This window comes from Carcharodon carcharias, chromosome 28 (genome assembly GCF_017639515.1).
Source record: "Carcharodon carcharias isolate sCarCar2 chromosome 28, sCarCar2.pri, whole genome shotgun sequence".
Lineage (NCBI taxonomy): Eukaryota > Metazoa > Chordata > Chondrichthyes > Lamniformes > Lamnidae > Carcharodon > Carcharodon carcharias.
In genome coordinates this window covers 38,357,604-38,383,572 of record NC_054494.1, presented here as the reverse complement: position 1 = coordinate 38,383,572, position 25,969 = coordinate 38,357,604, and the positions used below count along the sequence as shown (strand labels likewise).

General features: G+C 46.3%; 1 protein-coding gene across 5 annotated transcripts in view; it reads left to right on the top strand.

Moving 5' to 3' along the window:
- The window catches only part of ndst2a (N-deacetylase/N-sulfotransferase (heparan glucosaminyl) 2a), a 565,725-nt gene that overhangs the window by 505,228 nt on the left and 34,528 nt on the right, over window positions 1-25,969 (top strand). For all 5 annotated transcript variants that reach the window (XM_041176609.1, XM_041176606.1, XM_041176608.1 and 2 more), the window contains 2 exons: window positions 4,542-4,727; window positions 7,325-7,453. In XM_041176609.1, the coding sequence (XP_041032543.1) occupies window positions 4,542-4,727; window positions 7,325-7,453 (315 nt within the window). The remainder of the gene's footprint in view (window positions 1-4,541; window positions 4,728-7,324; window positions 7,454-25,969) is intronic.

Genomic DNA, 25,969 nt, shown 5'->3' with positions numbered 1-25,969 from the left:
GATTATCCTGGACTGCAGAGCCAGAGCAAAAGAAATAGTAGGAGGAGGAACAATCAGGGAGAAAAACAGCCTACCTTCCTTGAACGCTTTTGATTATTAATTATATGGAAGTTGGATTTGAGAGGAAAGACTGGCAACCAGTCAAGAATATTCCAATCAGGTAACAAAGAGTGAGGATTGACATTTTAATAGACCAATGGCAGAATTGTGGGGCTGGAAGAGGGAGGCCATGTGATCAAACCTCCTGGAACATGCCCCTCCAAAGGTGGTAACCCTTGATGGTACCATCTGGAAGAATATTTGTTCACAGGTTCTGACTTACAGTGACTCCTGGTCAGGCTATGCCTTGATTTTAAAATTCTCAGCCTCCTTTTTCAATACTTCCATGACCTTGCCTCTCCCTATCTCTGTCACCACCACCAGCCCTACAATTCTCCGAGATTTCTGTGCTTCCCCCAATTCTGGCCTCTTGGGAATCCACAGTTTTCATTGTTACACCATTGATGACCGTGCCTTTAACTACTGGGCCTTTAGGTCTGGAATTCCCTCCCTAAGCTGCTCTGCCTCTCTACCTCTCTCCCTACAAGATGCTCCTTAAGTCCTACCTCCTTAAGACCAAGCTTTTGATTACCCGTTTTAATATCTCCTTGTCTGTTTGTGTTAATTTTTTTTTTATTCGTTCATGGGATGTGGGCATCGCTGGCTAGGCCAGCATTTATTGCCCATCCCTAATTGCTCTTGTTCAGAGGCATTTAAGAGTCAATCACATTGCCCTGGGTCTGGAGTCACATGTAGGCCAGACCGGGTAAGGGTGGCAGATTTCCTTCCTTAAAAGACATTAGTGAACCATGTTGTACAATAACACTTCAGTGAAGCAGCTTTGGGCATTTTACCTGCCTCAAAGGCGCTATATAAATGCAAGCCAATGTTTTCATGAACCCAGTTATTTTAAACAATTATAAAGGAATTTCAGATGAAAGTGTCCAGTGTTCACAGGCTGGTATCCCAGTGTGATTCCAGGAAGATGGTGATAATTTTTAGGCATCAGGTCTCCTCCCAGTAAGCTGGGCAGAAATCTTGACCTCAACTTGTCACTTTTCATTAAGAGGATGAAAATTGGAACATTCGTTATTGGAACTGAACTTCTCAGCTAACTGCTTTGTGCCATTCGAACGGGGTAGTAAACCATGGATACACAACCTAAAATGGGCTTAGTTTGGATTATTTTTCACTGTTTCCGGAACTGTATACTTTGGTGTGGTATGTTCCAGTTCACCAAGGGAGTCCGAGTTGCCCTGGCAACCTGCATGTTGTAGCCTCTCTTTCCCTCACGTACCTGACCAGGAATCTCTCCCCATCTTATACCTGCCATCGGCATGTGAAGGAAGGATTTACAAGTTGATACTCGACCTGTTTGGCCAGGTTATGAACGCACCTTCCTTCTCCGTCAAGCCCTGGGGTGGGACTCAACCTCCTGGCTCGGAGGCAGGGACGTTCCCCATTGCGCCACAAGGACTTCTCTCTATACTATTCCCACAACTCAAATATTTGTAGACGTCTCGAGATTAGAAATAAAATATCGTTGACTTCCAGAGATATGGCCCAACATTGTAAGGCTTGTACTCCTAACCATGAAAGTGGCGACTCGACTAGTGACCTTAGTCCTGTTTTGTGGATACCAACATGACACTGAATCATTTCTCCCTAACGCCCCTAACAGGCAGGGCTGATGCTTTCAGGATGAGTCAGGGCAGAAAAGCGGGTGAGACTTCCCTTCTGATGCTAGATGCACTTGACAGACCTTTCAAATTGTAGCCTCCTTTGCCCTTAATCATGGCTGAAACTCCATTCTGCTGCCAGCCCCTCATGCATTATGCAATCTCTTTTGAGTTGAAATCACCGTGAGCTACTTTATGACGACTGGTGATTGCGTTCAATTGTTCAAGTAGGCCAGAGTAATGGGAATTCATCAGAATTTATCTGGCAGAGTGAAATGAAAATGTAGCATTGTGTCAGAAACGTTGAGTGGTGAAGTGGCTTTGGTCTCCCCTCTCTGGGCCACACAGACGCCAGTGCACGTTAGGCCGGGCTCCAGTTGCCATGTCTGTTATCAGAGATCATGCACTTATAATGGACCATTTCCCAGTGGTCCCTCCAGTCCAGAAGCCCCATTAGCAGCCAGTGCAACAGCTCAAGCCTTGAGAAGCTGATCCCCTCTCATCCTTCCCAACTCCAGCTGAATAGAGAGAGAGCTGTTTTTTTTTTCCTGATCCCTACAGCTCTGTAATGTGACTAGATTTGACTGTTTATTGAACATAAACTTCGGTGCTGTCGCCTGTAACACAGTCAGTTGTACAAACTGAAGTTCCAGTGTTATAGAACCATCCATTCCTGCTTTCTGCATTTACGCCCCCTCATTTCTTCACGCTTTTAGGTGCCAGGTTTAAAAGAGAGAATTGAATTTATATAGTGCCTTAAGTGACCTCAGCATACCCCAAGGTGCTTTGCAGCCAGTGAAGTGCTTCTTTAAAATGTAGTTGCTGTTAGTTTAGTCCTGATGTTTTTGATGAGTGACTGACTTGGAGCGAAAATACATAAGCTCCGTCTGTGAGGTATATATAATCATACATAACAGTTTTTCAATAATCCTGTGCCATTTCCCACAGCTGTACTCAGTTGAATGAATACAGTACATCATGAACCGACAAATAATTTTTTTACACGGGGCCTTTCATTGCACCAGAGGTTGAAGATTTCGTACTGTTCGTACTGAAAATGTAAACACTTTCTTGATCCCCTGTGTATATTAATTGGTATCAATAATAGCATGGCAAAAATCTTCCCTGCTTCTAATGTGCTCAATGGCTTTGAACAGTTGATCACAATGGGTAAACTGTTGATCAACAAGATTCAGATGAGTTTGGATTTGTATTTAAAGATTACAGATCAGCCTATACAAGGAATCCAGTAGCAACGATTCCTTGTCATCGTCTCATCACAGCTGTTCTGTGACTGGGCGCTCCAGGGGATCGTTGAAAGGATTTGACAAATGGCTGAATATAAACTGAAAACGTGCCTGGAGGCCCTTGTACATTCAATGGATGTGAAGCAAATGGGGAAAGCTGGAGGGGAGGGTCCCTGATCAGCAACAATACTCTAAATGTAACCACTGTGGGTGGGCCAGCTAGGTGCACAACAGGGAGACTCTCGATCCCAGCGTCCACTGACTCCAGTGCTCAATCTTTGAATGGACGGTGAGCACCACAAGGGTTGGAAGGTTGTCTGAGATATGGAGGAAAACTATCTGGGGTGGGGGGCAGTATGGAGGGAGGGAGGGAATGTTGCAGCACCTGTGGTGGACCAAATGAAAGCCAACATGTATGCAGAGTAGGGTATTGTGGGCTGGCTTGCTTAAAAGGCCATGTAAAAAGAATTGTGATGTTATATGAAGTAGCACAAAAGATTCTATTAATGATGGATTGCTTTGCAGCTCTTAAGAAACTTGGCAACGATAACTCATTCTTCTGGGTTTGTCACAACATGCCAGCCATTCAACTCAGCTTTTAATTCACTTTTAGAACTAAATTCTAATGTCACGGTCCGGCTCAGATGAAAGAATCTCGCTGCAGAGACAGAAGTTTGCAGGTTCAAGCCCCACTCCCGACACTTGAGCACCTGATTTAGGCTGGCATTGCAGTACAGCACTGCACTTTAACAAGATTCATTAAGATGGACTAGTAAACCAAAGCCTTGTTTGGGTGAATATTGAGGATCCGTTGGTGGTATTTGGATACTGGGGTCTTCTGGCTCATACTTCTCCCTCAACCAGAACCACTAAGAATGGATTAACTAGCTACACATTTGCCTGCATAACCATTGCCTCCCATCAACAATAACGTCAGAAGCGCTTCGAGAAGTAACACGACACTGTGAACAGAACCTTAAAACAGATTGTGACTGAAGTGGAGAAATCTCGGTAGGTTTTTGTCTTCATTGCCTGGGTGGTAATCCAGTTCAAAGAATCATATACAGCACTAAAGGAGGCCATTCAGCCTATCATCCCTGTTCTAGCCCTCTGAAAGAGCCATCCGATTGGACCCCACTGCCCTGCCTCTTCCCCATGGCTCTGCAGGTTTTAGCTTTAAGTAGTTATCCAATTCTCTTTTGAAAGTTCCTGTTGAACCTGATTCCATCACCCTATCAGGCAGTGCACTCCAGATCACCATCATAAATTGCAGTATTTTCTAATAACCTCCTTAACTCCCCTCTGTTCTTTTACCAATTATTTTATACCTGGCGTCCACTGGTTATCGGGCGCACAGCTAGTGGAAACAGTTTTGCCCTATCTGACAAAACTTTTCATAATTTAGGCCAGCTCCGCTAAATCTCCGTTTAACATTCACTGTTATAGAACTCGCCTGATTTGTGCTGCATTGAAATCAGGCAGGGTTCCAGTGGATTATGGTTAAAGGGCTCTGTGCACTTAATTGTTTGGTTTTTTTTGAATAACCATTTCTCACCAAAGTTCCAAACTCTTCCAGGACCATGGAATCCCGATCGATATGGGTTATGCTGTGGCACCGCATCATTCAGGGGTGTACCCAGTTCACAGGCAGCTGTATGAAGCATGGAAATCCATCTGGGGGATCAGGGTCACCAGCACAGAGGAATATCCCCATTTAAAACCAGCGCGATATCGCAGAGGATTCATTCACAACGGTATCATGGTGAGTGGCTAATCTCATGGTGAGGTGAGACCTTTCTGTGATTGTTGACTTTCAAAAACTCGTATGTCTGAGTGGTTTGTCTAGAGCTAGTCTATCTAGATCACTGGGCCACAGATGACAGCTTTGTAAATCTCTCTCTCTCTCTCTCTGCAATTACAAGTGAGTTTCCTGTGTTATAGTTTCCCCCAGTGGTTCAAATTGGAATTGCTCAATAATATACATACCAGAAATAAAGTGAAAACAACGCCTGTGATTATGTAAGCAATCTCTCAATAACCCAAAGCACCTTACAGCCAATGAAGTGCTTTTTGAAGTGTCGTCACTGTTGTAAGAAACGTGACTGTGGATTTGTATTCAGCAAACTCCACAAACAGCAATGTGATAATGACCAGATAATCTGCTTTATTTACTTTGGTTCAGGGGTAAATATTGACCAGGGCATCATGCCCACCTAAGAGGGCAGACAGGGCCTCAGTGTAACGTCGCAACCTGAAAACGGCACCTCTGACAGTACAGCACCCTCTCAGTACTGCATTTGAATTCAGGCTGAAGTGTCAGATTGAATCTCTGGAATAGGATTTGAACCCACGATCTTCTGACTGAGAGGCAAGAGCACTAGCCGCTGAGACACAGCTGAGTGCTCGTGGAGGTCCCAGGTTCAAACACTGTTGTGTGCTGAGTTGCTAGTCTCAGCGTTTGGAGCACAACGAAGTGTCCTTTTGTTTTCTGCTGTGCTATAAATAGAGGAATATCCAGCAAGGTTGCTATTGAGTATTTACTGATGGACAGGTCACATGTTGGGTGGGAGCAGAACCAGGCTCTCCTATGTATCCCCACACACATCCCGCCATGGTCACAGTATTCAAATCACAAGTGAGGAATAGGCACTTGAATGAGAAGCAGAGGACAACTGTCTGTCAATAACCCGTGGATTTCCCAGCCATTCTCTTGTTCCAGTAAGTTGCCAACCCATTGGGACATTGGAGAGGGTACAGTACAGATTCAGCAGAATGATAGTGAATAGGTTAATTTATAAGGGCAGGTTGCATAGACTAGACTTGTGTTCACTTGAGTACAGAAGGTTGCAGAGCGATGAAATTGAGATGTTGAAGTTGATTTAAGGCATTGATAGGATAGTTATTGAGAGACTATTTCCTCTAATGGGGGAGGGAGTCTAGAACAAGGGGACATAACCTTAAAATTCAAACTAGGCCATTCAGGGGTGATTTCGGGAAGCACTTCTTCATACAAAGGGTAGTGGAAATCTGAAACAGGTTATCAAGAGCCAGTTACCCTCTGCTGCTCAGCCAAATGCCTATTCCCCATCCTTCCACCCCCCCAACCTCAATTCTGCCATTTCCTCGCCTTCTCCCTCACTCTCCTAGCCCCTTTTCCACTCCCCCACCCTCACTTCTCCCCCACTTCGGGGGAAAGCCCATTTCCAAGTAGAGCTGCCATCAGCGACTGAGTGATCACAGCCCTCTACCTACTGCTGTCATCCCACAGTGCAGCTTGTTAAAGAAACAGTGCATCCAGCTACTGAGCAACTTGTATTTCTGGTCTACAATGTTGATAATTAAGCATTTAATTGGCACTAGTGATTGCCATTTGCTTGAAAGAAACTTCACCAATAAGCAGTGGCAGCAATGGATACATCGGGTTTATTAATTCATAATTAAAATTGTGTGTAAACGTTTGAAATTGTGCAGCAAGCACAATAGCATCTTCAGTGATTAGGTTATGTAATCTGCAGGTATGTACAGTAACTTCATAAATAGTTCTGTTCAAGATGGTTTGCAAAGCAAGCAGAGGCGACACGAGGAAACATTTTTCTCTGCGCAGTTCGCTGTTGTAATCTGGATTGCACTGCCTGAAAGGGTAGCAGAAGCAGATTCAACAGTAACTTTCAAAACTTTCAAAATTGGATAAATACTTGAAGGCAAAAAAAATGACAGGGCTATGTGGAAAGAGCAGGGGAGTGGAGTTAATTGGATCGCTTGACCAAAGAGCCAGCAGCAGACACAATGGCCCCTTCTGTGCAATGGGCCGAATGGCCCTTTCCTGTGCTGTATCATTCTGTGATTCTACAATTATTTGGCATAGAATAAATAGCAGCTGTGCCTTGCAGAATGGGCACCACTTTCTGTAGAATCTACAGTGCACAGGAGAATAACTAAAATATCTGCCAAGGGCTTTTAATCGCAACCTTTTATTCGGGGTTGTGGGTAATGCTGTCAAGAGTTTCAGGAATGTTTCACTTTTAGATTTCAAAATTGTCTTCAATCAGCTTTTAAGATAGTACATGGGCAGGTTTGTTATCTTACACAGTGTTCCTGTAGAGTGAAGCTGAGACTAGTTAAGTATCAGGTAACTTATATTCCAGCAATCTGGAATTCCTCATTACATCCAACCACTAAAAACTGTGTCAAGTCACTGGATTTCATTACGGAAGTTGTGTTACGAGTTTTGTCTACTGCACAAGACAGAACTATGTGCCACAACAAATTCCTGTCTACAGAAGCGAGTCTAAATTGATTGTGTTGACTAAAGCTTGGTGAACCTTTTTCTTTCTCTCTCCTTCTCTCCACGTTGTCCAGGTTTTGCCTCGCCAAACCTGTGGGCTGTTCACACACACCATCTTTTATAACGAGTATCCAGGAGGATCCAAGGAATTGGACAAAAGTATTCGGGGTGGAGAGCTCTTTCTTACAGTGCTCCTTAATCCGGTAAGTGAGATTGAAAACAGATTTAACGCTGGGAATATTTCCACTCTCACAGCAGTGAGATCCAGCTAGAAGGACTAATAAGGGCATCTGCTTTAACACCTTTGGCTTTCCCCTGTGAATTTTGCACTGCGGACAGAAATCAAAGAACACACCTTTCTTCTCGGATTAAACCTGTCGATCACAGGTATGGGTGGAGCTTGGCTGAAAACCCTGTTAATGGGACATTCCTGACAGAAATTCAGCCAGGCTGTCAAGCACAGAATCTAAAGCCCCTGCTCCAATTAGGCATCAAGGCTTATCGCTATCGTCTGATAGCAATCAACGTATTGTAACACCTAACTTAGCAAAGAAAGATTTGCGCCTCTATAGCATCTTTCTCAACCTCAAAGCGCTTTACAGCCAATGAAATACTTTTCAACTATTGTCAGTGTTTTAATATAGAAATTGTGGCAGCCAATTTACACACAGCAAGCTCCCCAAACAGCAGGTAGTCTGCTTCTTTTAATGATGTTGGTTGAGGGCTAAATATTGGCCGGGGCAGCAAGGAGGACTCTCTAGTTCTTTGAAATAGTGCCGTGGAATCTTTTGTGTTTACCCAAAAAGGGCAAACAGGGCCTTGGTTTCCGATCTGGCCTGGTCCAATCCGATACACACTATGGCTGACTGTGCAGTCCAGCCTCAGAATTGCATTGGGAGTATCAGCCTGAATTGTGTGGTTCCAGTCTCTGGAGTAGAACTTCACAGCCCTCTGACTCCAATGACAAGATTATGGCTGATTTTTCATTTTCCCACCTGATCCCCTTGAGGCCCAATAATCTATCAGTCTCAGCTTTGAATATGCTTGAAGACTGACCATTGGCACCCAGCTGAGGTAGAGAATTCCAAAGGTTCGCAGCCCTGAGTGAAGAAATTTCTCCCCATCTCAGTCCTAAGTGGTTGGCCCCTTAGTCTGAGACTGTGACCCCCCTAGTTCTAAGCTCTTCAGTTAGGGAGCCAACAGCGTCTCTATCTATCCTGTCAAGCCCCCAAAGAATTTAATGGGTTTCAGTGAGAAGATCCCCTCCAGAGGCCCATTCGACTCGGTCTTTCCCCAGAGGGCTGCCTTTCAGCCCAGGAATCGATCCAACACAACTCGATCTGTTGAGTGAGTTAGGGGGTGCGGTTAATAAAACATACATAACATGAAGCAATTTCTGCATCTCAGCATCAGGGAGTAGGCGTGACATTTTGTTGCAAGTGCAGAATTATGTGAAAACGCTGGATGCTTCTGATCCACACACAAAACATCAACTGCAATGTCCCCTGATCAAACAACAATTAAACTGACTGAGTTAGCACTCCCTTCACTTATTATTTATCCATTGTGATCCTAAATGGAAATAGCATCAACTGAGGAGGAGAATGCATTGTGCATTATTTGGCAACATACTTCTGGGTCCTTATAAAGCAGGCATCAAATCCTACTGTGGCAGCTAGTGGAAATTAAAATCTATTATTAAATCTAGAATATAAAGCTGGTCTCAGTAATGGTGACCATGACAACTATCATCAATTGTTGTAAAAACCCATCTGGTTCACTAATGTTCTTCAGGGAAGGAAATCTGCTGTCCTCACCTGGTCTGGCCTACATGTGACTCCAGACCCACAGCAATGTGGTTGACCCTTAGCTGCTCTCTGAAATGGCCTAGCAAGCCACTCAGTTCAAGGGCAGTGGAGATGAGGAGAAATTTTTTCTCTGAGGGTTGTGCAACTTTGGAACTCTCTGCCTCACAAGGTGGTGGGGGCGGGGTCATTGAATATTTTTAAGGCCGAGGTAGATAGATTCTTGTTAGGCAAGGGAATCAAAGGTTATTGGGGGTTGTAGATAGGAATGTAGAATTCGAAAAGCAAGCCGATCAGCCATGATCTTATTGAATCCTAATAGATTTTAATTTCCACTAGCTGCCACAGTAGGATTTGATGCCCTGCTTTATAAGGACCCAGAAGTATGTTGCCAAATAACGCACAATGCATTCTCCTCCTCAGCTGATGCTATTTCCATTTAGGATCACAATGGCTCAAGGGGCCGAATGGTCTACTCCTGTTCCTATTTCTTCTGTTCTTATTAGGGATGGGCACCAAATGCTAGCCTTGCCAGTGACACCCACATCCCATGAAAGAATAAAGAAAGTGTTGTCGAAAGCAATGCCTTGGAAAATCCACAGGAATATATAAAAAATTGGAGAGTGCCTCTCATCCCAAAGTGTAAAAGTACTAAAAAAAAATATACAAAAAGAATAACATTAATTTTATGCAATCAAGGGTTAATTAGGGATGAATTATTTACTGAGTAACTTGGAGCCAGAAATTTACAAGCAGTGTGCAAGCTTCTTTCATCTGTAATTGTTCTCAGAATGTTTACAGCAATCAGACTTTGGTGGCTTCAAGGAGCAGGCATGTTCAACGTAGGAGCAATTTAGCAGCTGAATAATATACAATACACTTACATGAGATAATCCTTGTGCTATCACAAGACAATTTGTCACCCAACTTGCCCGAGCAACTCTACAGGTGTTCTGCGAGTAATTTATAAAGCACGGAATATTCTGGCACTACACGTGCAAACTTTTGCATAAAAATACAATTTAGCGGCATCACACTTGTGATATCAGTGAATGGGGAGTGCCCTAGCAATTGGTAGCTGCATTGAAACTTGGAACAAAAGCTGGTTAAAACTAGTACTGTACAACCACTATTAATTTGGGTCTTTGTGTAACGTACCAAAAAATCGTCCAATCTGTGACACCTTTATTTCTGTGTTGATGCTTTTGTCACAGCATTATGAATTCCTGTGCCCAGGCTTATAATGGAAATTACCTATGTAAACCTGTCACACTGTAATGATACCTTCCCACCAGTAGTAACATTATAGCCTCTCAGTTTAGCAATGCCAAGCTCCACAACCTCATCTGTAAAGAGACTCACAAAGCTCCAAGCAGCTCAATTTAGTCTACTGAAAATCTGAAGTCGTCTTGCCCTGATGCAACCATCCTTTGACCTCTAAGCCCACTTCATCCAGAGACCATATTCGGGCTCCGTTCCCTGGTTTCAGCGCCTTGGGAGATCGACCAACAAATTACAATTTTTTTAAGGTACCAGGCAGTTGGTTCAAAGCTGTCGTCAAACCTGAGATATACAAGGAGGAAACACTGGAAATGTTCAGCAAATCAGGCTACAGGATGAAAGGCAAGAGAGTAGAATTAATGTTTCTGGTTGGTGATGTTTCACGCAAGCTAGAAAATATTTGAGATGTAACAGATTTTAAGGAAGGACAGAGGCAAGGAAAGAGGGGGAAGATCTGTGATTGGGGGAAAGGTGAGATTAAGTGACCGTAATGATGACAGGGCAAGGAAAACGTAATGGGGCAAATAGAGAAAAGATGGATCTAGAGGAGGCGTAAATGGCAACAGCAGAATCATTTCCAGCACATTCTGTCCAAAATATTGGGAGCTGTAGTAATGATCTGAAATTGTTGAACTCCATGTTGAAACTGGAAGGTTGTGCAGTACCTAATGGAAAGATGACGTTCTATTCCTCGAGCTTCACTGGAACAGCGTAGGAATAAGCCGAGGACAGAGAGGTCAGAGTGGGATTCAGAATTAAAGCAGCAAATGGCTAGAAGCTCAGGGTCATGCTTGCAAACTGAACAGATTGTTCAGCAAAACGACCACCCAACCTGCTTTTGATCTCCCTAGTGTAAAGGAGGCTGTACCATGAGTGTTAACATAATGGATAGGACCTCACTGTCATGCTTTGATGTTGCCCAAATCCCATGATTATGCACTGCAAGAAATACAGGGGACCAGGTGGCAGGTCATCTGAAGAAAAATGTTTGTGGTGGAATGCATTTCCAGCATTTACTTATATTTCACCTTCCAAGCTTTCTTATAAATCCCTTGATTCTACTCGGGCCATGTAATGACTCTTGGATACCCGCAGCTCTCTACAATAAAAGCTTCTGCAGTGAATTTATTGCCCTCAGCTCTCAATGTGTCACAATCAAGATTCCAGTCAAGCAGAAAAAATATAATGTCGGCATGTCTGGTTAGCAGAATGTGTGACTGTTGGCCTAAGTCCATGTATTAGAGGCAATAGGGTAGCTCCTTCAACATAAGTTCTTTCTAATTGGGGGGTGGCGGCGGTTTCTAGTTTCGGGTAAGTTTTTGTTGGTGTTAAAACAACTTGAAGTTTGAATTAGGACAATGTGGGAAGTGTGTGTGTGTTTGTGTGTATGTGCTTGTGTTTGTGTTTGTGTATTTGTGCTTGTGTATATGCACGTCTCACGCTCTTTAATTAGCGTGTGTGTTGAAACGAAGGTGGTGAGCAGCTCATGGGAAGTGAAGGACTTTTCTTTGTTGCTCAATAACTTCCATTGATTGCTTCTGAGAAACGAGTGTTTCATAACAAAGCAAGTTCGACTCTTTCTCAATTTTATCACCTTAACAGGGTAGTTTATATTTCAACCCTGCAGTGTGGTCTAAGGGTTCAACAACAAAGAATATACATTTTTATGCACCTTGTATCACTTGTAGTGCTTCCTATGCAAAAGATTATTTTGAAATTGTTATTGCATGTGATAGGGTGCAATTTGGCAAGTGTTGTGCCCATATTTTGGAAATAAAACCAGTGGGTTGCTGAAAAATGTAGCAGTGAGATGTATGGCACCCTTTTCTAAAATGCACGTGTGTTAATGCCACCGTTATACTCGGGCCTATTCTCTTTAGTTGTTCTGAGCAGCCTAAAGAATTTAATAGGCTTCCTTGCATTTGTTTGTTAGTTAGGGGGCCTAACACCTGCTGAAGGAGCCCTCTGCTTAGGATGAGCGGAAGGAACGTTCTTTCGATTGTTCATTCAGTGAAAGGTGAAGTTCTTTTTTTGAGCTTAAATGGTAAAGGGAAACTTCAATGGAGGGTAGACTGCCCCTTCACAAACATTGTGAACATTCCCCCCCACCCCCACCCCGACCTGGCAACTCACCCATAAAATGTTATTGAGGCCCAGGTGCCGATTTTGGACTTGCCAGCTTAGGTGAGTGCTCTAGAGGCCTGAAGACAGGCGGAGACAAATTTCTACCACTTGTAAGAAAGACTTGCATTTTTTTTAGGGGGCCTTTCACAACCATGAGATGTCCCAAAATGCTTTACAGCCAATGAAGTACTTTTGAAGTGTGGTCACTGTTGTACTATTGGAAATGCATCAGCCAATTTGTGCACAGCAAGCTCCCACAAACAGCAATTGATAATGGTCAGATAATCTGTCTTTGTGATGTTGATTGAGGATAAATATTGGCCAGGACATCAGGGAGAATTCCTTTGTTCTTCTTCAATCTGCATTTCACTGTGGTGATAACACATCAGAAGTACTTGATTGGCTGCAAGACACTCAGTGATGTCCTGAAGGTTGCGAAAGGCACTATAGGAATGCAGAAGATGGAAGCTTACTCAGAAGCCTGTCTGTGTCGAACAGGCTTTTGAGATAATGGTAGTGTGCTGCCACCTTGTTGTATCCCACCCTCCAGTTGTCTCCGTAGCTCTGTAGGTTTTGCTGGCAGCCTTAGGTGAACTTGTGCTTTGTTCTGATTCAACACACATTCTGCAGCACATGATTCAACCAAATTTAATGTGAAGTCTGCCATTGATTCTGATAGAGCAAGCTTCCTGCCTGTTGCAAGAACCATCCAGCAATTTCAGAAAGTAGACTCTGGTTGTAACATTAAGTACTTAATTCTGACATAATACTGCTGGCTATGTGCATTTAATCAGAATTGGAAACGCTTGTACCTTTGAGAATCCATCCACTTATGGCCTTATGCCATGAGTCCATTATATTAATTTCCTCATCGTCCTGGTACAAACGCCCTGCATTAGGATAAGGCCACCTCACTGAAACCCTAGTTTGTTTATAGAAACAGATATTTTTGCATTAAGTTAGCCAAACGAAAGACTTCAATTCATGTAGTGTCTTATCACACCTCTCAAATGTTCCAGAGGTTATTCTCATGCAATGAGTCTCTGTCAAGTGGAAACAACTTGCATGAGCAGCAGTGAATGAAGAAACAATTAAAAACAAAAACAAAAATACCTGGAAAAACTCAGCAGGCCCGGCAGCATCTGCAGAGAGGAACACTGTCAACATTTCGAGTCCGCACGACTCTTCAACAGAACCAAGTAAAAATAGAAAAGAGGTGAAATAATTAACCTGTTTTTAGATGGTATTTGGTTGAGGTTGGAGTGCTGACTGAGAGAACTTGCGGCCGAAAAGTGCAGCAGGATTTTTAACATCCACCTCAATGGGCAGATGTGATGTGGGGTGAATGTTTCACCTGAAGGATGGCATCTCCAACAGTGCAGCACCCCCTCAATACCACGCATACAATCTCGTGCTAAAATCTTGGAGTAGGCCTCGTATCCACAATGTCCTGACTCAGACAAGATGGTGCCAACTGTGCTACACAGGCATACACGATGATCATTCGTAACGTTTTAATTTCAGTGCCATCTGCACTCAGGAATTGTCAAAGGATTTTCACCGACCCATTTACCAATACTTTTCTGGAACTGGGTAACGCTTCTGAAATTTAATATTTTGCTGCCTATTTTTCACCAAGGTAAGTGCTGTAGAGGCCTGAAAATAGGTGGAGACAAGTTATCATCTCCATAACTTGAGAAATTCTTGGTGCTGAAGTTCAGTGTGTAGACAAGTGACACTGGGCCTAAAGCGTAGAGTTTAAGAGGAACTGAAATGCCATCTTACCCAGCTGTGGCTCAGTGCTAGCACACACCTCTAAGTCAGCAAGTTGAGGGTTCAACTCCCACTCCAGGACTTGAGCACAAAAATCGAAGTTGGCACTCCAGTGCAGTAATGAGGGAGTGCAGCACTGTCGGAGATGCCATCGTTCAGATGAGAAATTAAACCACCACCAGCCTGTGCTCTCAGGTGGACGCAAAGGATTTCATGGCACTATTTTGAAGAAGAACAGGTGCATTATCCCTGGTGTCCTGGCCAATATTTATCCCTCAATCAACATCACAAGAAACAGGTGATCTAGTTATGCTGTTTCTGGGAATTTGCTGTGTGCAAATTGGCTGCCATGTTTCCGACATTGCAACAGGTAACTACACTTCAAAAAGCACTTCATTGGCTGCAAAGCATTTTGGGACATCCTGAGATTGTGAAAGGTGCCATATAAATGCAAGTCTTTTTTTCTTTACAAACCCTAACACACGCATGTGAAGTCTAAGAGTTAATGCAAGACTGTTGTTTCATCGGACATCCGCTAGTCCAACTCAGAATAGGGATCTCACTTGAAACATTAACGGTCCCCCTGGAGCCCTTCATTCAAATCAGGAAGTGCCTTTGCCAAATGAAACACAAAATAATTGTTTAAATTGTGCATTAGTTGGCTTCATTTTGTCATACTTGTGAAAACTAAATCCTTTAATTGATGTGATTTATGGATGGGTTTCACATTCTATTGGGAAGATTTTGATTTAAAATTACCAGTTGATGGGTAAACTGAGTCATAAATGAACCACTCCCATAGACTGGCTCAAACATTGTGCCACCTGTCACTGTGTGCCAACCATCTGATTTTAGTTAGCCCTTTACAGACTAACACCTTTCCAGTACTGCCAAATATTCAGTCTTGTCAAATTGCTTATTAAACTGGGACATCTATGGCAACCCCGGGTTAGAAATGAGTCTAGGATGTTTCCTAGAAATGAATAGAGCTCGTTGTTAGGAAGCAAAACCACTGAGGCTGCCAGGCCTTATGCCATCAGTTTGTACAGAAAATCCTGGAGGGCAGAGAATATGCATTGATCTAATTAGAGGGCAGATGTCCTATTCTACAATTGTGTCGAACTTGTTTCTTCAGTTAGAAAGGACTTGTATATTTAATAGGGCCTGACGATGCTTGACTATCGGTCATACAGCCTTTTTTCCCACCTTCAATATTTTTACATCTGGTGAAGAGAAATGGTCAAAGGAAATGACCAAAAAATCAATAATTTTTAACGTGCCGATGATTTTTCTCCAATTCCTGTACAATCAAATACCTTTAGCTGTTGTTGTCATGTAGAGAACAATGGCAGCCATTTTGAATCCTTGGTTGCAAAGGCAACTTTCAGATTTTTCTGCCCATACACCCCCTCCTACCCCCCACACACACACACCCCCTCCCCCCCCCCACACACACACACCCTCCCCCCCCCCCCCCCCCCCCCCGCCCCCCCCCGCCCCCCCCGCCCCCCCCCCCCCCCAACACACACACACACACCCCCACCGTGCCCCCTCAAATCGGCCTGGGTTTAAAATCTGGTTTTTCACCTCTCAAATGAGTGGGATACAACTGTGATTAAATGTATTCCTGGAGGTTTCCTAACATGATTTGTCCCGTGCTATGGCCATTAATCAGTCAACAAATCCATCCTTGTGATGTACGGCCTTCCAACGGCAATTGGAAAACAAAAAGACTCATTACCCAACTGGATGATGCTTGACTATCAGTCATACAGCCTTTTTTCCCACCTTCAATATTTTTACATCTGGTGAAGAGAAATGGTCAAAGAAAATGACCAAAAAAGCAATAATTTTTAACGTGCCGATGATTTTTCTCCAGGGTCGCACACAGCAGTGTCCTGGAGATTGATCTTCAATTCCTGGAGACTCCAGTCTAATTCTGGGCGGTTGGCAACCCTACTTTTTATCAGGATATGACAACTGTATGGGACAGTCAAAATGGATCAGAGGCTTTTCCTGTCCGGACATAGGTGTAAATAAGGGCATATCTCACAATCCAATGAGATGCATACTATTTAAAGATTCATATGGCAAATGTTTTTTTTATCCAGAAGTCACTAGGGAATGTTCTTGGGTCAGTTAGAAGAAAAACTAATGGATCACAGATCGATAAAAACAATGGATCACAGATTTTCCATTCCATTAACATGAATGCACAAGAAAATTGGGCAGGGTGTGAATCAGTTATCGCCGGTTTACCACCACCAGTGAAAATTAAAATCATCCTTTACCTCTAGGCAAAATACACAAGCTGGCTTTTTTTTGCCACTGTTCAGAACCATATAAATTCACATTGTAATATAATGGCCCCAACATGTGGGGTGTCATCCATCTTAGGAATAGGAGTTGACCATTTAGCCCCTCGATCTTGTTTGCCATTCAGTGAGGTCATGTCCGATCTGCAACCTAACCTCGTATATCCCAACCTTTTCCCCATATACCTTCATACTTTTGGTTAACAAAAATCTATCAAACTCCGTGCTAAAATTAACAATTAATCTAATGTCAACTCCAATTTGAAGAAAAGAAGATTGTGTGTAGAAGTGTTTCCTAATTTCACTCCTGAAGGTTCTGACTCTAATTTGTACACTATGCTCCCTAGTCCTAGACTCCCCAGTCAGTTGAAATAGTTTCTCCCTATCCACCCTGTTAGTTCATTTGATCAAATCGCTCCTTAATCTCATAAAATTCAGGGAATGCAATCCTCATTTGTGTCATCACTCCTCATAATCTAACCCAACGTGTCCAGGTTTCATTCTGGTAAATCCACACTGCACTCCCTCCAATGCCGATATATCCTTCCTTAAGATGTGGTGCCCAGAACTGCTCACAGTAACTTCAAGCATGGTCTGACCTGGGCTTTGTATAGCTGAAGTATGATCTCTACCCCATTGTGTGCTAGTCCTCTAGGTATAGAAGCCAGCATTCCATTGGCATTAATTTGTGTTGCAGATCACCGTCCCAATCTCAAAAATAGGTTCTAGTAGAATAGAATTTTTTCTTGCAAATGAGACTGAGGTTGCATTCACATTTCAGGATTTACTTGACAATTTCACAATTCTCACCCATGTGTTATGATGTGGCAAGTGATGTGTGCCAGGCAGATGAAACCCACAAGGGAAACTTAGTCACACTATCACAATGGTTTTGCAATTTGTATTTATTATGAGAAGATTTGTGCACTGCGTTCAGAAGTAAGGGGTCCACTAACACCTTTAGAGATTTAAAAAAAACTAAATTAAAATGTTTATTAACAAAATAAAAGATTTCAATCACATATATAAGATTATAGTTTCTTAACACTATAACAAATCCCAAAATCCCTAATTAACCTGACTTCCAACTACACACTCCCTTTAAGGCAACAGTCCAAAATAGATTTTAAATTTTTATAGGTACCCATCAACAGTGGAATTCCAAAGGCTTTCCCTCCACCTTTGGTTACTGGACACTGCAGACTTCTGCACAAGTGGCTGGAAGCTACCCAAGGCTGTTTCACTTGGTCCCTTTAGATCTTACAGGACCCCCACAACATAACCTTCCATCCTTTATATATGTTTATCTCTCTTTAATCTGTAAATTCCATTGTTCTATATGTCTTTGGGAATTTACTTTTCCCATAATATAAAACTCTTTCATGTTGCCAATATAGTCAGTACCTTTGGGAAAAATAAACATACTGCTTGGCCTTGCTTGTCTTGCCAATTATAAACATCCTATGATCTCTTTGAAACCTACACAATCCCTTCACTTATCTAAAGATGCAAATTTCCTTCACGCCCTACATGCTAAGCCCTTATTCATGTTTATTCATCAGCATTTCAAATGCCTTTTACCCGTAATTTGGATAATTTCAAGCTTGCAGTCTATCTGACTTTAATTCAATTAAATCACACAGACAGAACCATTGACACTCACACCCATAAACCTACTTTACAATAAACCACAGTAATATAATGAAAAAATAAAATGACACTTCTATTCAAATCCCTCCATGGCCTTGCCCTTTCCTATCTCTGTAACCGCCTCCAGCCCTACACACCTCCAAAATCTCTGTACTCCTCTCATTCTTGTCTCTTGCGCATCTTTACCTTCGTAGCCTGTGCCTTTATCTGCCTGGGCCCCAAGCTTTGGAATTCCCTCCCTAAATCTCTGCGCTTCTCTCTCCTCCTTTAAGATGCTTCTTAGAACCAACCTCTTCGACCAAACATTTTGTCATCTGCCTTGGGAGGTGTTACTAAGATAAAGGTGCTGGATAAATGCAGTTTGATGTTGTAATTGTAATGGCAGTGCAGAGTGTTTGCTTCACCCTAGGGCTTCAAGAGTAGTCTACAATACAGCCTAATGCCACTCATATTTCTAGTTAAAGGGGGTGAATTCTCCATTTAAGATCAGTTCTGACTTCAGGTAAACTTGTAGCTCTCTCTGTCTGGAGTAGGTTACGTTTAAAGGACAAACCAACTAAAGGAGACTATTTTCAATGCAGAGTATCCCCTCAGCAGCAGAAAAGATCTAGTAATTTTCCTTTTTAAGTATGATTATACTCAGATATTTCAAAGAAAACTACTGGAGGACAGTACAAACTGTCTCCATTGCTTCCCCCCCAGCTCATGCTTACATTTTCCTTCATTTAAGCTATAAAGGTACAAGTTATTAAGCTCGTGAGGTGATGAACATCCCACACATCAAGTAAGGCTGCAGCCTTCAGCGATGAATGCTGATGGGCAATTTTTCTCAGTAACCTTGACAGTGTTGTTTTACATTCTGTCATTTGACTATATTGGATGATTTTCAGGGTTAGGAGTAAGAATATTGATTGTGCTGGTTTGATGCAGAGCTGAGTGCGCCTAAATTGTGTATTGGTGAACGGTGAATAAATTATCCTACATGACATGGTTGCACTGTTATTAAGATAGTTCCTTTCAAACAAATTACATTATCCGGAGCTAGGTAAAAGCATTTGTGACTGGCTCCATTATTTCCTTGATAATGTCATCAAGCCAACTTTCCAAAATAGAAATTGGAGGATGAGGCGGGCTATGAGTTTTGATTTTTAGTTTTTAGTTTTCTTTCACAGGATGTGGGCGTCACTGGCTTGTTCATCATTGTTATTGTCCATCCCTAATTGCCCTTGAGAAGGTGGTGGTGAGCTGTCTTCTTGAACCGCTGCAGTCCATGTGGTGTAGGTACACCCACAGTGCTGTTAGGGAGGGAGTTTCAGGATTTTGACCCAGCAAAGGAACTGCAATATATTTCCAAATCAGGACGGTCAGTGACTTGGAGGGAAACTTGCAGGTGGTGTCCTTCTAGGTGGTAGAGGTCACGGGTTTGGAAGGTCCTGTCGAAGGAGCCTTGGTGAGTTGCAGCAATGCATCTTGTGGATGGTACACACTGCTACCACTGTGCATCGGTGGTGGAGAGAATGGAAGTTGGAATTGGTGGATGGGGTGCCAATCAAGTGGGCTGCTTTGTCCTGGATTGTGTCGAGCTTCTTGAGTGTTGTTGGAACTGCACTCCTCCAGGCAAATGGGGAGTATTCCATCACACTCCTGACTTGTGCCTTGCAGAGGTGAACAGACTTTGGGGAGTCAGGAGGTGAGTTACTCTTTGCAGAATTCGAAGCTTCTGACCTGGTCTTGTAGCCACAGTATTTCTATGGCTCTTCAGACCAGTTTCTTGGTTGATAGGTTAATGCTAGATAGGTCATGAGTTCTTCTCTGTTTTGATTGGTCAGTTGTGTATTTTGATCAATAAGTGTTAGCTTCCAGTGTAATTCTGTACCATCTGATGATTTTTTGGAGTTCTGATTGACTTCATGTGATATAATTAGGTAATCAAAAATAAAAATACATGTCCTTGTATTGGTAATGAATCACAGGTTTTTCATCCCAGAAATTCACTTTTGAAATCTCTGCACTAGAGAGTGACAATGTTTTAGTTTGTGTTGGGGTTAAAGGGCCACTGCAGAGTCATCAAACACTACAAGCAGAGTTGGGTGAAGGAGCATTGATTGCTCAGAGTTAATTTACCATTGGCTTTAGTCAGTTTGAGTCATGCAGTCAATTTCTCCAGCACCTTTCAAGTCTCAGTCACTCTCTTCCATCTCCACACTGTAACATCTAGTTGGGAGAGACTGGGGGACTGACTTCCCTCCCCCTCTTAAGGTGGAGGGCTCCATCTGCTGTATTTGATCAGAAGGCAATGATGGTTGACTTTAAGCTTAAAATGCCTGCTTGGGAGCTCAAAGAGCTGCCACCAGAACACTCTATCACATCAGTCATCTCAGAAATGGTTCCAGGGAATTGATGAACTTTCCGATATCCCTGCAGTCCTGCAATTCTGTCCTTTGAACATCCCCAATTTTCATTGCTGCACCCTTGATGTCCATGCTTCAGCTGCCTAAACCCTGCTCTTGAATCCCTATCTAAACCTCTTTGCCTGTCTTCCCACCCCTCGCCCTTTAAGACGCTCCTTGAAACTAACCTCTTGTAGAGTAAAGGGTTAACTCTAATGATAGTCACTGAGCATGTGCATAAGGAGCTTATGTCACAGTGATGTCACTCACTGGGAGATGAGATGAGTGTGAAGAATCTCTAAGAGCTACACCTTGGTCTTATTTAACCTTTGTAAATAGCATGTCAAAAAGGCCTGTTTACAATTTATATAAATGACTTGGATGAAGGATTGAATGGATGGTTGCCAACTTTGCTGATGACGCAAAGATAGATAGGAAAGTAATTTGTGAAGAGGACATAAGAAAGCTACAAACAAATATAGATAGGTTAAGTGAGTGGGCAAAGATCTGGCACACGGATTATAATGTGGGAAAATGTGAAATTGTCCATTTTGGCAGGAAGAATAAGAGAAAAGCATATTATCTAAATAGAGAGAGATTGCAGAACTCTGAGGTACAGAGGGATGTCCAATGGGTGTCCTAGTGCATGAATCACAAAAGGCCAACATGCAAGTACAGCAACTAATTAGGAAAGCGAAGAGAACATTATCATTTATTGTGAGGGGAACTGAATGCAAAATTAGGGAGGTTATGCTTCAGTTGTACAGGGCACTAGTGAGACAACATCTGCAGTACTGTGTACAGTATTGGTCTCCTTATTTAAGGAAGGATGTAAATGCTTTGGAAGCAGTTCAGAGAAGGCTTAACAGACTAATACCTGGAATGGGTGGGTTGTCTTATGAGGAACGGTTGGAGAGGCTGGGCCTTTAGAAGAGTAAGAGGTGACTTGATTGAAACAAATCCTGAGGGGTCTTGACAGGCTGGATGTGGAGAGGATGTTTCCTGTTGTGGAAGAATCTAGAACTAGGGGTCACTGTTTAAAAGTAAGGGATCGCCCATTTAAAACAGAGATTAGGCAAAACTTTTTCACTGAGGGCCGTGAGTCTTTGGAACTCCCTTCCTGAAAAGGCAGTGGAAGCAGATTCTTTGAATGTTTTTAAGGCAGAGGTGGATAGATCCTTGGTAAACAAGGGGGTGATAGGTTATCGGGAGTAGGCTGGATGCAGATTTGAGGTTACTATCAGATCAGCCATGATCTTATTAAATGGCAGAGCAGGCTCGAGGGGCTGAATGGCCTCCTCCTGCTCCTTGTTCGTATGCTCGGAGAGACGGTGTGTGATCACTCAGGAGGTTTTCCAGACCTGCCTGATATCACCAAGATGCTTGACCCTACTCAACCATTTTGCAAGGAAGCAAAGAATGTGCAGGTTCTGAATATGCAATAAAAGCAACACTGCTTGAGGAACTGTCCCCCTCTGATCTGGTAGAGGGACAGGAGCTAGATCCTTTCAGTCAGCCCATGTTGATTCACATATTGAGCTGGATTATGTTGTGAATGGAGTTTATTTTCCTCCTCTCTGAGCCAAGTTAATGAGATGATCTCTTTTGTTCATTTCCGGAGTACACATGCTCAACTGAAGTTAATATTTAAACAGACTCGTTCGGAATCCGTCCTATGAATAGGGCAGATTTCTCTCCTATATTTCAAAAGCAAACAACTTTCCAGAGTTCTCTGTGCAGCAACAAAAAAAGGCAAGTAAATTGAACCAAGGTTTGAGTGCGATTCATTGGGAACTGCCAAAGGGGGCTGTTTTGCATTGACAATGTACAATCCTTCCCTGTGATAAAGACATCTCTGTGAAAGCTAAACTAAATGAAAGGAGCTTTGCTCCAACCTGAGAATGTAGGAAACTGACTGACTGATCACATTAAGGGCTTTGAAAAACATTGAGCCTTGTTTGCATAGCATTTGTAACAAAGAGCACTGTCCAAACCTTAAGTGGTATTGCATGTCTGTTATTGGAGATGTGCCACCTCCCCAGTCAAGTGGAAGAGGTGAATTGGGCTGTTTAAATTCAGGAACGGGCACCACCCCGTCAAAATGATTTTTCCCTGTTCATTTCTGTCAAGATATTGGGATTCCTTTTCGGAGCTACACAACCTCACCTGATACCACCTGTGCAACCCTAAAACAGCTGTCACACTCCTCAACCATTTCCAGCCTCACCTGTCTCTGCTGGACAGACCCAGCTACCACCGCCACCACCACCACGCCCCAACCCCCCCAAACCCGCCCCCCCAAACCCCCTTCTCTTCACCGCCACCACCGCCACCACCACCACGCCCCAACCCCCCCAAACCCGCCCCCCCCAAACCCCCTTCTCTTCACCGCCACCACCACCACGCCCCAACCCCCCCAAACCCGCCCCCCCCAAACCCCCTTCTCTTCACCGCCACCACCGCCACCACCACCACGCCCCACCCCCCCCAAACCCGCCCCCCCAAACCCCCTTCTCTTCACCGCCACCACCGCCACCACCACCACGCCCCACCCCCCCCAAACCCGCCCCCCCAAACCCCCTTCTCTTCACCGCCACCACCGCCACCACCACCACGCCCCACCCCCCCCAAACCCGCCCCCCCAAACCCCCTTCTCTTCACCGCCACCACCGCCACCACCACCACGCCCCAACCCCCCCAAACCCGCCCCCCCCAAACCCCCTTCTCTTCACCGCCACCACCACCACGCCCCAACCCCCCCAAACCCGCCCCCAAACCCCCTTCTCTTCACCGCCACCACCACCACCACCACCACGCCCCAACCCCCCCAAACCCGCCCCCCCCAAACCCCCTTCTCTTCACCGCCACCACCGCCACCACCACCACGCCCCACCCCCCCCAAACCCGCCCCCCCAAACCCCCTTCTCTTCACCGCCACCACCGCCACCACCACCACGCCCCACCCCCCCCAAACCCGCCCCCCCAAACCCCCTTCTCTTCACCGCCACCACCGCCACCACCACCACGCCCCACCCCCCCCAAACCCGCCCCCCCAAACCCCCTTCTCTTCACCGCCACCACCACCACACCCCAACCCCCCCAAACCCCCCCCCAAACCCCCTTCTCTTCACCGCCACCACCGCCACCACCACCACGCCCCAACCCCCCCAAACCCGCCCCCCCCAAACCCCCTTCTCTTCACCGCCACCACCGCCACCACCACCACGCCCCACCCCCCCCAAACCCGCCCCCCCAAACCCCCTTCTCTTCACCGCCACCACCGCCACCACCACCACGCCCCAACCCCCCCAAACCCGCCCCCCCCAAACCCCCTTCTCTTCACCGCCACCACCACCACCACCACCACGCCCCACCCCCCCCCAAACCCGCCCCCCCAAACCCCCTTCTCTTCACCGCTACCACCGCCACCACCACCACGCCCCAACCCCCCCAAACCCGCCCCCCCCAAACCCCCTTCTCTTCACCGCCACCACCACCACGCCCCAACCCCCCCAAACCCCCCCCCCAAACCCCCTTCTCTTCACCGCCACCACCACCACGCCCCAACCCCCCCAAACCCGCCCCCAAACCCCCTTCTCTTCACCGCCACCACCACCACCACCACCACGCCCCAACCCCCCCAAACCCGCCCCCCCCAAACCCCCTTCTCTTCACCGCCACCACCGCCACCACCACCACGCCCCACCCCCCCCAAACCCGCCCCCCCAAACCCCCTTCTCTTCACCGCCACCACCACCACCACCACCACGCCCCACCCCCCCCAAACCCGCCCCCCCCAAACCCCCTTCTCTTCACCGCCACCACCACTACGCCCCAACCCCCCCAAACCCGCCCCCCCCAAACCCCCTTCTCTTCACCGCCACCACCACCACCACCACCACGCCCCAACCCCCCCAAACCCGCCCCCCCCAAACCCCCTTCTCTTCACCGCCACCATCGCCACCACCACCACGCCCCAACCCCCCCAAACCCGCCCCCCAAACCCCCTTCTCTTCACCGCCACCACCACCACGCCCCAACCCCCCCAAACCCGCCCCCCCCAAACCCCCTTCTCTTCACCGCCACCACCACCACGCCCCAACCCCCCCAAACCCGCCCCCCCCCAAACCCCCTTCTCTTCACCGCCACCACCACCACCACCACCACGCCCCAACCCCCCCAAACCCCCTTCTCTTCACCGCCACCACCGCCACCACCACCACGCCCCAACCCCCCCAAACCCGCCCCCCCCAAACCCCCTTCTCTTCACCGCCACCACCACTACGCCCCAACCCCCCCAAACCCGCCCCCCCCAAACCCCCTTCTCTTCACCGCCACCACCACCACCACCACCACGCCCCAACCCCCCCAAACCCGCCCCCCCCAAACCCCCTTCTCTTCACCGCCACCATCGCCACCACCACCACGCCCCAACCCCCCCAAACCCGCCCCCCCAAACCCCCTTCTCTTCACCGCCACCACCACCACGCCCCAACCCCCCCAAACCCGCCCCCCCCAAACCCCCTTCTCTTCACCGCCACCACCACCACGCCCCAACCCCCCCAAACCCGCCCCCCCCAAACCCCCTTCTCTTCACCGCCACCACCACCACGCCCCAACCCCCCCAAACCCCCCACCCAAACCCCCTTCTCTTCACCGCCACCACCGCCACCACCACCACGCCCCAACCCCCCCAAACCCGCCCCCCCCAAACCCCCTTCTCTTCACCGCCACCACCACCATGCCCCACCCCCCCAAACCCCCCCCCAAGCCCCCTTCTCTTCACCGCCACCACCACCACGCCCCAACCCCCCCAAACCCCCCCCCCCAAACCCCCTTCTCTTCACCGCCACCACCGCCACCACCACCACGCCCCAACCCCCCCAAACCCCCTTCTCTTCACTGCCACCGCCACCACCACCACGCCCCAACCCCCCCAAACCCGCCCCCCCCAAACCCCCTTCTCTTCACCGCCACCACCGCCACCACCACCACGCCCCAACCCCCCCAAACCCGCCCCCCCCAAACCCCCTTCTCTTCACCGCCACCACCGCCACCACCACCACGCCCCACCCCCCCCAAACCCGCCCCCCCAAACCCCCTTCTCTTCACCGCCACCACCGCCACCACCACCACGCCCCACCCCCCCCAAACCCGCCCCCCCCAAACCCCCTTCTCTTCACCGCCACCACCACCACGCCCCAACCCCCCCAAACCCCCCCCCCAAACCCCCTTCTCTTCACCGCCACCACCGCCACCACCACCACGCCCCAACCCCCCCAAACCCGCCCCCCCCAAACCCCCTTCTCTTCACCGCCACCACCACTACGCCCCAACCCCCCCAAACCCGCCCCCCCCAAACCCCCTTCTCTTCACCGCCA